The sequence below is a fragment of the Condylura cristata genome, unplaced genomic scaffold (genome assembly GCF_000260355.1).
Source record: "Condylura cristata isolate star-nosed mole 26May11 unplaced genomic scaffold, ConCri1.0 scaffold00007, whole genome shotgun sequence".
NCBI classification, from domain to species: domain Eukaryota; kingdom Metazoa; phylum Chordata; class Mammalia; order Eulipotyphla; family Talpidae; genus Condylura; species Condylura cristata.
In genome coordinates, this window is record NW_004567108.1 from 60316999 (window position 1) to 60330799 (window position 13801).

The window sequence follows — 13801 nt, forward strand, 5'->3', positions numbered from 1 at the left end:
AACATCACTTAGACAGGTTTTACAAAATCACTGCCTGGGTCCCCCCCGATTGAGGGTCCTCCCTGGTGGCACGGCGGGTTGGAGCACTGCACTAAGAAGCTTAAGCCACTTCTGCATGAGTTTGATTCCCACCTGCCCCGGAGGTGACCACATGGCATGGCAGACCTCTCCTGACCCACCCGCTGCTCTCCTCAGCAATGTACTTCGTCGATCTGCCTGTTCTGCGCCCCACTCTGTCCCTGGTGAATCCTCTCACCCTCCGCATCTCTGGCCTGTACCCCAGTTCTGTATGAATAAATAAATAAATCTTTTAAAAAGAATTCTGATTGAATTAATCATAAGCATTGTATAATTTAGACATTTCCCAGAAGAACTTCATGTGGAAAGGGCTGAGAACCTCTTACCTAAATAACTGAAAGATTCAAACAAATATAAAATATTGATACAGTTCTCACCTTATCAAGAAAAAAAAATCCTAAAATCTTATAACACAAGAACATGAGAATATAAGTAAACAGCAAATAAACATGAAAATAAACAATCATAACAATAACACCAAAGTCCTCTGCTAAGACCAAATAATTTCTGTCAATCCTCTTTTTGTTCCTTTTTTGTAAGAAAAATGTTTATCAGCAATATATGTGTGTTAATCATTAGCTTGGATACTAGGTACCAGGCCGCATGAAGTCAGACATTAAAACCCATATTACAAATAAGGAAACAGCCACAGAGATAGGAGGAACTTCCCTAAGACCAAAGAACAAAGACAAAATTTGATCTCACATCTGTCAAATCCAAAGCGTTTTACTTTTCTTCGTATCTTTTGAAACATTTCTTTGCACCAGCTAAGAGGTTAGGTGCTGAAACAGAGTGTAATTTCAGCATCATTTCCCACTATGCAGGACCTTGAAGAGTTCATTGTCAGAAACGTAATCCATAGCTCCTAGTTATTAGCAATTTCTCACTGACAGCGAAGAGATAAAGTGGAGAAATATAAAATAAGGCTGGAGGAGCTGGTAAGGGACTCATGGTAAAGGACTCTGAATGCCAAAAATTTTGGAATGCATGAAAGTACTGATAACTAACGAATAAATCTGTGTCAGGCAAAGAGAAAGCTTTAAGGTATGGAAAACTGGGAGATAGTGGAGGTTTTAGTTACTGCATCTAAGTGGCAATCTAATTTGCCAAGCCAGAAAACAAACAATGAAACAAAAACATACCAAAACATTTTCCTTGCACAGTAGTAATTAGGAAAAATCCAACAACCCAGCAACACTATGGATATATCCATGCAATATTCATTTGTTATTCTCAAAAAAGAAAGTTGAAAATGCAATTAGAACTATTTTTTAAGCTGAATCTTTTTTATGCTTTTTTAAATTATTATTATAGTTTTCATAGAGTTGTTTCCAATGTTTCAGTAACTGATAAAATACAACTCTTCTAACAAGGGTAGAAATCAGTGTGTCACCTTAGTATTAGAGTCATTTACTAGCACATATCAATCAACAACAAAAGGAAAACAAACTAAATAGGGTTTTAGTTTTCTTAAAATTGAAAGCATATTCTCAAACAGAAATGAACAAATTTAAAAAATCAGATAAGCAAAAAAGGATATCATTTCAGTCTCCTATAAAGTTAGATGTTTGGTTGTAGTTCTATATTAAGTGCACAGTGATAAAAATATATTAAGTTGAACAAAAAAGATAGGCTAAGTTATTTTTATTAGTCCAAAACATGATTTTATACTTTCCATAATTTTAGGAAACATCTTGTTTCCCCCCTCCCTGCCTTTTAATATAGCAAAAATCAAGAAAATTTAAAACCTTTATACAAATGTATATCTTATACTTTCAACATATATGAAAGTATGGTATTTGGAATATCAACAGGAATATACTGACTTACTGTAAAAATTTTTATAGCTGTGTTTTTATAATTACCCTGATATTTTCAAGTATAAATCTTTTAAAGTCATACTTTTAGTTTTCTGTAGATGTGCACATGTGTGTGTGAGAGAGATATATGTAACAATAAATTGATATGCACATTCATTTTATTCTGGTTCTTAACACAACTTCCTCATTTTCTTGGTATGGTCAGAGTTAGTACAAATAGAGATAAGTAGTCTGCACAAGTTACTATCCCTGATTTTTTGCAAAAAGCTTTCAGAGATTTAGAAACTTTTTATTCTTAAAAAGGAACAGGACAATGGCTTATTACATACCATAATCTGTGATTTTACAGGATACCAAATAGAGCTCTTTCAGGTTTTGTCCTTCCTTTGCAATGACCTCCACACACCTGAAACACACACAAAAAGCAGTGAGTTATACTAATGCATTTCAAGTAAAATTAGTAAGAGTTTGGCTGCGAATATAACAGGAGCAGGTCAGCATTTGATGAAAGCTACAGCTCACTTCTTTCAACAAACCTCTTTCAAGGTGCTCCAGAAAAAGGTATTGTATTTCCCGCTTTAAACTCAAGTGTTCTAATGCCTAAATGACTTTAATGAAATGTATTTATGACTGGTATATGTCTCAAAACCAAAGAGATGAAAAAAGAGCTATTCCTCTAAGAGTAATGCTATATTTAATAATAAGATTAGTAGGTATATACTATATGAGGAACATATAAGATATATACAATAATGTAATATGAAAATAATTATAATGCAACTGTAGGATAAAGAGAGATGATCATTATAAGTGCATAGTAAAATTATTATTCATGGTTCAACTATTAATGATGGAGTTTGAGAACAATGAAATTTACATTTTTTGATGACATTTTATTCAACATAGAACAGAAATAGATTTTATTCATAGATTTTATAAAGAAGAAAGAAAATTATACACATTATATACATGTAAGAACTTTAAAATATTTTAACCAGAAATGTTTTATTCTTAATATTTTATATGAATTGTTGCAGAACATAGATATAGGTCATTTTAGTGATATAGCTACAGAATCCTAAGATTTAAAGACCTTTCGGGTTTAAGGTAAAAGTTGGGAATGGTGCAATATTATAGCTATAGCAGAAACTGTATTCCAGAACTGAATATACTTTCAAAATAATGACTAACAACACTATCATTTTGTGGCTCAGTTTCCTATCATATCAGAAAAATATGTAGTCTTAATGACACAGGCATATGCATCTTTCAGGGCAGTCCCTGTTTTAATCTTTATAAATAACAGTTAAGTAAAAGGGTAAAAGCAAAAAGAGTCATTAACCTTTTCTAGGAAGTAAGGATCAAGTAATTTGATACCTATGTGTATAATCCATCAAAAATTACTGAGTATCTATCTTTGTCTTTCAGATATTTTATTTGCTGTCTGGTTTACTGGGAGGTATCTTCACGAAATGTCTGGAAATTTCATACAATTTTATTTCACATAATTCATTACTGAAGGTTAAATTAGTTACAGAGAAGGCATTCTTCTTTCAAAAAATATTTTTGTAGAATATCGCTTTAATAGAATGATGTGCATTTCAAGGGTCCTAAAAAATGAATAAATATTTAGGTTGGGTGATTTTGAAAAAAAGATGTATGATAAAAATGGATTGGTTTTTTCATGGTCACAAGAGAAAACTTAAACAGTTATACAATGTAATTATGATTGCTAATATGACAGTTTATTATGAAGGGAAATTGAAAAACCTAACTCTGTTCTGTGTCATTTGGCTTTAATGCAATATTTGAATAAACTTAGAAAAAAGGGAGGCTAAAAGGAAACACTATAAGCATCAAATAAAAACTATATATAGCTTAGAAACTAATTTTCATTTGCTAAGGATAAATCAGAGGCGCTGGATGATTACAAAATTTTATTAGTTAAAAAAATTGACTTCTTTTATAATATCAAAATAAATTGTTGCTCTATGTTCCTTCACTACCTACCACACAAGGTAGTTAAACATTATTTTTCAGGACCAACACAAAATGAAAAAAAAAATAGTCAGAAATTATGTTCATATTATTAATTATATTTTGTCCTCAAGTTCTGCTCAAATAGTTCAATATACCAACATTTCTTGAAATATAAAATCAAAGTTTTATATTTATGAAAAAAAAAAAAGAATTTAGTATCTTATTTGTGTTTCTGCCACTTGAAGTAACATTACTTCGTTACTTTGTTATTGCAAAATGGTAGAAATGCAAGCCCAAGAAAGACCACCCCCAACCCGCCCCTTCAGTGCTTATAGCCCTGTCTATGGAGTTTGAGAGGCAGACTTTGGCGCAGGTCATAAGGAGACCCTGGGCAAACTGTCCTTTCCTCTAGAATAGTTAGAATCCATCCCAGAATATATTTATCCAAGATAATACAAGACTGTCCACCACAATTATGCTAAATAATTCTACTCTGTTTAAAAAGAGTGGTTTTCATGTGTTATGTGTGTTTTGACGTGCAAGACTTCCCCAAGTCACTGTATAGTATGTATGTAAGGCAACAAGCAGGATGTAAAGTCTGTTAATTATTTAAGTTTTTCAAATACAGCTGCTTATGTAAGTTCTTAAAGACATATTTAAAAAAAGAAATATTTGCAAAGTGGTAAGCTTAAGTGAGAACAGAAACAAAGTCTGCATTTAAAACCTTGGCTTTCCCATCTCCTCTCCTAATCACACATATAGCATAGTAAAATATTCATTAATTTAATTGATAAATTCATGTTTTTATTTGTGGGGACAAGCCATGTGTTCTTTTTTATTACTATGATTATTTTTAAAAGATTTCTTTTGTGCTTACAGAGCTGGGGTACAGGCCAGAGTTGTGGTGGGCGAGAGGATTCACCAGAGACAGAGTGGGGAGAAGAACAGGCAGATCTACTGAAATATACTGCTGAGGGGAGCAGCAAGCGAGATAGGAGAGGTCTGCCACGCCATGTGGGTCAGCTCCCTGGCCGGGGATTGAACTTGTGCTGCAGTGGCTTTGTAGAGCTTCATAATGTGGTGCTTTAACCTGTTGCACCACCAGGGAGAACCCAAGCCATGTGTTCTTAAACTCAGAATCCAGAATTCAAATCTTTTCCATTCTTTCCACACCCCTGTCTCCATCATCATAATACTAGTATTCTCTATGGGGTCAATATGTTCAAACTATTTCTATTTTATGCATGACAACATAAAGAATTATAGAACTTGGGAAAAGAACTGTATTCTGAGGGACAGGAACAATCTATATGATTATTAAGGAGGTCATACAAAGAAAGGACATAGTGGAAAAAATGCAGAATATCAAATATGGTTAAAGTAGTCCAGGAGCATCAAATACAAATCTACTAAATCACCTTCCTGAGTTCTGAAAAATGAAAGGAAATATAGTTTAATAAGAGTAAATAAAGAATCTCAGACCTACATTCTAATCTCACATCCCTGGAACCACAGAACCACCACCAGTACCTTCCTTGGGGTGCCATATCATCAATTTTTATAATAATAAAGGATATATGAAAAATTTCTCCAAACTAAATATCTTTCATTCATTTAAATATATTTTAGTTTTGTTTGAACTGCCTCCCCTCCAATTATTTTCTTGCTTTTATGTTTTGGCAGAGAACTTTAAAAAAAATGGTTTTTATGTTTTGAAGAGAATTTAAAAAACTGCAGCTACTGTAAATACTTAAGCGATGACTTTTGAGTATGTTAACATATACACCTTCAGAAAACAGAAAAGGATCAGAAAACTTGCTTGAAAATACCAAAAGCATTCAGGATAATTTTTTACAATAATGTTTTACAATAATGTTTTACTTGTTTTTGATATGCTCTAAAATGCAGCTCTAAAACAGCTGATGAAATTTGAAAAGTTACAAAAAGGTTATATTTGTAAGCTCTCTAGTTGTGTTTTGTTTTAAAGAGGAGAAGGCATGAGTTAGTTTCAGTGGAGGGAAAATCTGTCTCCTTAGCAATAGATTCCTAATCATCTGATTTATGTGAAGGGGAAAGGTTAATGAATTAAGCTGTGTAAGCTTCAAAACTACCAAAGGAATTCAAAAGAACCTTAAATTCTGGAAAACAATGGCCCATTCTATATACATACCAAATTTTTATGGTATTTGTCTCCTACTCAAAAGCTGGAACTCATATTAGTGACAATTGAGAAGAACTAATGAGGAAATATGACTACATTGCTTGCAAGAGGAGTGTCCTAGGAGACCTTGTTACTGTTTGTTACTGTTTGTGATGTGCTTCAAACCCAAAAGAAGCTAATTGGAACTGCCAGACACTGGTTTGCAAATTTCACTTTAAAGGACAGGCTCAATCACCTTAGAGGTGTGGAAGGAAATGTTCCCATTAGAGATGCATTAGTATGTGGCTTGGAGAATTTCTAAATAAACTTTAGAGTGTCCTTTGCTAAGATATCTACCTATCTACTTGTCTGTCTTCTATCTTTAAGGAGAGGAATATATAACAAGACAAAAACAACTCCACAAATTTAAAGCAAAAAGTATACAGAATTCTGTAATTAGAAAATTAAGAGCACCAAAGAGCTAGGTACATTTTAAGTCTGAATGGAACCAGAAAGTTCTGGAAACAGATTTATTATAAAAGTGATCTATTCTGGGGAGAAGGGTGTAGGGTTAAAAATAAAGTTACATTTTCACCAGTTCTTGAAACCAAGGAAGCCAGCAAAGCCATCTCAAGCAATATAGACTGTAAATAAGCAAAAGAATAAATAGCTGAGTGAAAAAGAGAGAAATGAATTTCTAAGATCTAAGGAGAGCAACAAGAGAACAAGGGAAGCAAACTTAGTCTAATTCTGTGCTATGAAAGCTCATCCCTACGCGGGTCATTTAAATAATAGCAGAGGTCACCAAAACACAATTTAGTATCTTACGGAAAAATAATGATACCTGATTGATTTTTCCAAAGCCTCAAACCGAGTTTTACTGAAGAATAATCCAATTCCAGTGCAGCAAATGAATGGGCATGATTTACAGGTATATCTACTTTTAGATAATGTACAGTATGAAAGATTTCTATGTACAAAAAAAGGATAAATTTCCAGGTAAATATTTACAAGCTGAATCAATTCAAGAATCCATTGATAGTGTATTTCCTGTTATTGCATGTGAATGTGTTTATTTATAAGCATTCCTTTAACAGGTACTTTTTCTAGTAATTTGCACACCTTGATCTGAGAGAAACAGCATGCAATACTTATTTTTATCTTTAACTTAAACAACTGCACAAAAAGACAAAACAAAGACTTTTCAGGAAAGTGAGATTCCTTGTATTTTACAATATACTGACTTGCAAATTTTCTTCTATCCCATTAACAACAGAATGCCAAAAACATACTTAAGTCAATTTTTCATGGAAATTTTTAAGATTTTCTTAAAGAAGAGATATTTACTATGAGAGAGCTTTTCTTTTTATGTTTTTTTTTATAGGTAATCTTGCTATTAAAATACCAAAATGTCTGCTTAAAGCACATGTTTAATATACCACAGGGGCAAAGACTAGTGTTGGCATTCACAGTGTCACCATCTCTACCAGTGAACAATAATTATCTTGGGATACTCATTAAGTTTTCACTTACTAAATGTTACTCTCTGGAAAGTCAGTATCTGACTAGTAAATCTAAGATTGCGGTATTCACTACTTAAACAAAATAAAATTGATGTTTTTGTTGATGCACAGATAGTAGAAAGTTACAAAATGGAAATAGTCGCTTTTTAGAATGAGATATACCACAAGATGGGGTCAAAATCTGAAAGTCTATTGAAAATTAAGTTGTGGGTTTGCCTCTTTGCCAGAAAAGGTGTTTCACTTTTGAGGATGGTGGAACAGGTATTTTCACTGATTAATAATTTCTTTACTGAGCCCTCCATGGTGGTGCAGCGGGCGAGAGCCCAGCACTAAGAAGATAAAGTCACTTCAGCATGAGTTCGATCCCCCCCAGAGGTGATCCACATGGCACAGCAGACCTCTCTAGGCCTGCCTGCTGTTCCCCTCAGCAGTGTAACTTCATCGATTTGCCTATTCTGCTCCCCATTCTGTCTCTGGTGAATCCTCTCACTGTCCCTGCACCTCTAGCCTGTACCCCAGTTTTGTATGTGCAAATAAATAAATCTTGAAAAAAAAAATAATTTCTCCACTTCTTTTCCTCAGAGCAGCTCTAACAATAGGTAGGTACCCTAACAAGAGTAGGTGCTGAAAAGGAGTAACACAACAACTAAGATTGTCTAATATGTTTATGAATAAAGACAAACCAACTCTTTCAGAACTATTTTGTTTCTTCGCTATTAAAACAGAGCACGGTTTTACAGAACCAGAATGTTTCTTAGAGTTCTTTGAATATGTATTTCAGATAGAATAAAGTCTGCTTTGGTTATAAAATACACACTTTGCTTTAAGCTGTTAAGAAATAAGATGGTCAATGGTTAAGTTTTTTTCAAATGAGGTTGAGAGGCAGATCAATAAACTCATGGTAAACTTGGGTCTGTATTTAATATTTCAAATACATTTATCTAAAGTCTTGTTTTTAATTTTAGCCATTGTTACAATTCTTTTAGTACAACTACATCAAACCACTATATAATAACTTTTAATGACATTTTCTAAGCATCGTTCAGAATATGCAAGAAACAGAAAGATACTAAGATTTATTTATTAATTTAAAATGTTACAAATGCAAACTATTAGAAAAGTTTAAATATATGATCAGAAGAAAGTCACATTACTACAGAATGATGGACATATTACTTTAACCTTGATAGACCAACTATTTATCATTGTTTTTATTGTTGATATGCTACTTATACTTATGAGCAGAAAGATAATATCACTACCTTCATATTTACTAAAAATAGTTATATTTAGGCTTGAAGGAATGTTAGCAAGAAAAGGAAGAAAAAACACTTAAAAGCAAGACTTCCTAAGTTGGCAGTTTATTCATTCATCAATGGGGAAAAATGTAGCTCCTTTGAAATAGGAAAAGTTAAAAAGCCTCCACTCTCCTTTAAGCTTTATTAGACTCCATGAATTTATAGGCAATAACTTTAGTGTACTCCAGGCACTGTGCAATGATGATACATTTAAGATCAGTGCTATCTTTATGGTATTCAGGTTTATTTTAAGATAGAGGGTTAAACAGAAAATTTTATTATCCTGCATGTAACAAAAATTTACTGTTTGGAAGCAAAATACCAAGTCCTTAAAAATAAGCCAGAACATAAAAACATCTAAAACTACAGTCCAGTTTAGTGAACTGTAATTCATCAGAGACCACTCCTCTATTGAAAAACTGGCAAACAAAATTTTGGCATGCTCCAAACCCTATCACCACCTGCACCAATAATAATAAATAAGGATTTTAATTATAAACCAGGATATATTTTAAAGAAACATTTAGGACTACAACTAGCAAAAAAGAAATTTTGATGGAATATTAAACATAAAATTGATCAATCATAAACATAAAAATTAAACAATTAAACATAAAATTTGATCAACCCCAAGGCCTTTAGCCTAAATACTCTCAAATATTGATAAGGAAATTTCAATCAACATACACCATCTACCTTAAACCCACTTTGAATTTAAGCTGATGAAGACTAAATTTATTTTAGAGTCATAAAACATCATCTAGAAGATGAGACTTTAGTCATCATTCAGAAAAGAGTTAAGTACTTCCTTAGCAGAAGACGCTACAGTCACTTTGCAGTGACTAATTGGCTTTTTAACCTCTGTACTCTGGGAGCTGGCCTGTGCTTCAATACCAGGCCTGTGATAGAGCCAAAGACTGATGTTCGACACAGACCTCCCATGACCTGCATAGTCAAGGAGTTAACTCAGACAACATGCTGACAAACGGTTTCCTTCTCACTTGAGAAAGCACAGAATCTCTTTGGATAAGCCAAATTCTATGAAGACTATAAACCACAGTAGGTAAAGAACTGGCAAAATTCAAAAGAATGGTATTATTTAGTTACAATGATTCTAAACATCCAAATGTACTAACTTGGAATTTTGTTTGAGAAAATGTAGCAATATAGAAAAAAAAAAAAAGGACTTGTTTATTTTAAATTGCAATGAAAAGGGTACCTTATATGAGATCTTTGAAAGCTTATAATTAGATAGCTGTAATAAAACACACACAAAGCAGATCAACAGTCTCCATTCCACATGTTTCCCATATGCTTCCAGCTGAAGAAGCTTGCACTGAGTCTTTAATTTTTAAGCGTTAGCAAATTTCTGACCTCATCAAAAGCCAATAAAAATATTATAGGTGATTTTAAGTAGCAGATATATAAAGGAGTTAATTTTGCAATTGGGCGACAATAATAGTGAAGGATTCCTGCTAGTTTGTAACACGAAGGGATGAGGTAAGAGATCTAGAGAAGGAAGCCAAGAGAAGTATAGGCAGTGGGGGGAAAACTAACTCACATATTCATTCAGAAAGAATATAAGAAAAAGAATACATGAGTCTGGCAAAGGCAAGGACACTAAATAAATCTGACATTGTATATGCTTAGCTAGGTTGAACTCTGAACCCTATGAGGCTTAAGGATCATCACTGCTGAATTCATAAAACCTACTTGCAAAGGCTCTGGGGCTGCCAATGCTTTAGTTCTATTTCCTCCCATAACATTACATATTAATGTTCATGACAGAGGTGAAATAATTTTTGCTCTTACTTTATGGGAAAAAGAAACAGAAGGTCATGTTTGTTTGGGTATATTATGTTTGCACAGAGAGACAACGTTTTCATTTTTTTTTAAAGAAAACATTTACACTTTTCTGAAACCAGTGCACATTATTTCTACAAAGGACAAAAAGCACCAACCAAAAATTGTCCTATGAAAATCAAGCAGTTTACATATTTTAAAACCCAATGTGATTTTATTTATCTGAAGTTCTCCACATTTTCTCCTTAAATAATATTTAAGGAAATATAATAGAATGAGATTCAAAAACTCAGGGAAGGTTATTATGCCTTACTTAGTTTTGTGACTATAAGACCATTCTATGACTCCTGATATTAAAAAGTTCTTTTGTCTGTAAAATACACTTCTATAAGATTTTTTTCCCCTCAACTCTTTATCTATCAATACAAACATATGATTATTATCTATTTTATTTGTATTCAAATGAGTATATAATATACATGAGTATATAATATACATTTATATATAAATTTATAATTCTTAACAAATTTTGCCTTATAAATATTATCATTAAATCAACAAATATACATATATAATTGTTATAAATGCACTTAGTAAGGAATTTTTGCAACCTAGTCCCTTAAAATGCCTTAGTAACAAAAATCCCAGTTGCTTTGTTTGGACTTGTGAGTTTATGAAGGAAAAAAAAAATATACACACATCTTTCTGTTGCTGGAGAGTGTGGTGTAAAGCTAAGCAAACCAAGGCCCAAGACTGGGAGAAACCATGAGTGTGGGTGGGTGGGGGTACATTAACCATTTCCTGCAGAAAATTGCAAAAGTGAGTTATTAAGTGAACATGGACAAGGAAGAAGGCTCATTTCATTTTTTTTTTTTTTTCTTCCTTCAGATCATGGGTACCCTGCAGACAACACCATTGCTGAGAGCCAGCAGGGAAAAGTAAAACTTTCAATCCCAGGACTCAGCTTTATCCTATTTTTAAAAGATACCTCAAAATGAACGGCACATCTCTGGCACAATCTAAATGCTCCGATGTTGATTATGATAGTTATTCTGTCTGCATAATCCACAAACTGTGTGGTAAAATGGAGTAACACTATTAGCACTTCTGCTCTACACAGAAAACACTTGTCTTTCTCAAGTACCCAGGTAAGTAATGGAATACTTTCTTATTTCTGAGCAAGAAACAAGACTGAGTGCTGAAGGGGGACAGTTTATTGTATTCAAAAGTCATTAGTGGGATGAAGAGGCAGAAGCAATACTAGGCACTTGAAAGGGTGTGAGATAAATGGGCTTGGAATAAGTTGATCAATTTTATACTTCTGTTGGTTCTGAGACTATTTGGAGTTTGGCCTTGGTAATGAAAAAAAATTTTATTTAAAAAATAAAGCATAAGTTCATTTGTGTTTTTATTAAATAGTAAATACATGTTCACCAGACACACAGCACAAACAGGCTAGTTAGCAAATTCAGGGTTTCGAGAAAAATAATGGCAACTCAATTCAGTGTCATACTTTGAAAAAGGTAAAAGAAAATATACATAAAGAATAATTTATAAGAAATGCAGTAAACATTAGCTGAGTTAGTGGCTTGAGTTAAAGTTGTGGAAAGAATATTATAAAGAGGATAAGGAAGAGATGCCGTATATGTAACAAATGATCTACATATAGCATGTTTCATATGCATGTAATAATTATATTCATTATATTATATATATACATATTATATTTTACTTATATAATAAATATACATAGATTTCATAATTACTAAAGGGCATATCTACTTTTTTAAAATTAGTATCAGTATTATTCTACTAAAAGTACCGGTAAAATTGTAAAATAAATATTTGAGAAAGGCAAAGCAGAAGAAATTATGAACAGTAAAATAATAAAGTCAGGGATGTACTCAGCCTAAGGATTTTAAATGATTCAGTTCTGAAAAGTTTTAAGTGGTAAAATATTTTGGAATAAAGTTTCAAGGAACCAAAGTAAAGAGGAAAATATAATTATTTATAAGATTCATAATATCAATGAGGTAAAAAATATCTGATGTTCAAAAGAAGTTGCAAAAGACTAGATATGCTTGAGGCATTTCTGAAAGAAAGCCGAAGTTTCCAGAGAAACTCAGAATATTCTGTATCATTTACTCTCATTTCCTAATATTTAAAAAGATTTGAAATACCGAAAAATTTATTATACATTCTTAATAATACAATACAATGGTAAAAGAGATGATCCTTAACTGTATCAGAATTTTACTAAATTTTAATGTTTCACTTGCAAAAGTCTATGTATAGTGGATATATTTTTCAGATGCTCAGATTTTCAAAATTGGGTGTGTTTGTGTATAAATGTGTAATAGCTCTGTGGCTCCTGGGGTCTCAGGGCATGACTGGCTTTGCTGAGGTCTGCTTCAGCAGATGGGTTTAATGGTTGACTCCAGCACAACCCATGGGAGAGTCACCCATAGCATGCTGAGGCCCCTGAGCTCAGAGCACAACCTACAGGCAGCCCACAGGATGACCTAGCAGGCTCTGATGATCACAATGGTCTGCTTTCCAAACACTTGGAGCCTTTTCCTGGTTATGCTATAAGAGGCCCAAGTGAACCTCCAGACAAGGCCATGCTAGGGTCCACTGCAGTGCCCACCATAGACACAAGACCACCTAACCTTAGTGTGGGTTGGGTTTGGAAACACTGTGGGGTTTCAGATATGAATATCACACAAGTTTTGAAAATGGACCAAGCAGGTTCAAGTAACAAATGATGCCATTTAGGATTTTGAGACTATTTAGGAATTACATTTGGACCAATCAATTACTGGAACTGGGAGCTGGAATTGTAAGTGAACCAATCAAGTTTGAAAGGCAGGTAACATAAAGCAGACACTAGCAAAGATTTTAGCTTCAGAGAGATTTCTCCAGACTCAAACCTCTGCAGACCACACAGAACTAGTATCTGATCTCTGCTTCAAACTAGAGTATGACCCTATCTCTGGCCCCTACCCTCAACCAACACTGTCTGTGAACACCATGGGCCTGTGCCTGGGGTGTCTGAAAGAGCCTGTAGATTGTCACTTACTTGGTCCTCTGGCACTACCACCTGATGACTGGCATTGCTGAGCTATGACCAGCACTGCTAAACTGTCTGGCTGTCCAGAT

The 13801-nt window shown here is 33.5% G+C and overlaps 1 protein-coding gene across 1 annotated transcript in view; it reads right to left on the minus strand.

Moving 5' to 3' along the window:
* The window catches only part of FBXL17 (F-box and leucine-rich repeat protein 17), a 514059-nt gene that overhangs the window by 171831 nt on the left and 328427 nt on the right, over positions 1–13801 (minus strand). The window contains exon 8 of the mRNA XM_012721780.1: positions 2228–2304. Within this exon, the coding sequence (XP_012577234.1) occupies positions 2228–2304 (77 nt within the window). The remainder of the gene's footprint in view (positions 1–2227; positions 2305–13801) is intronic.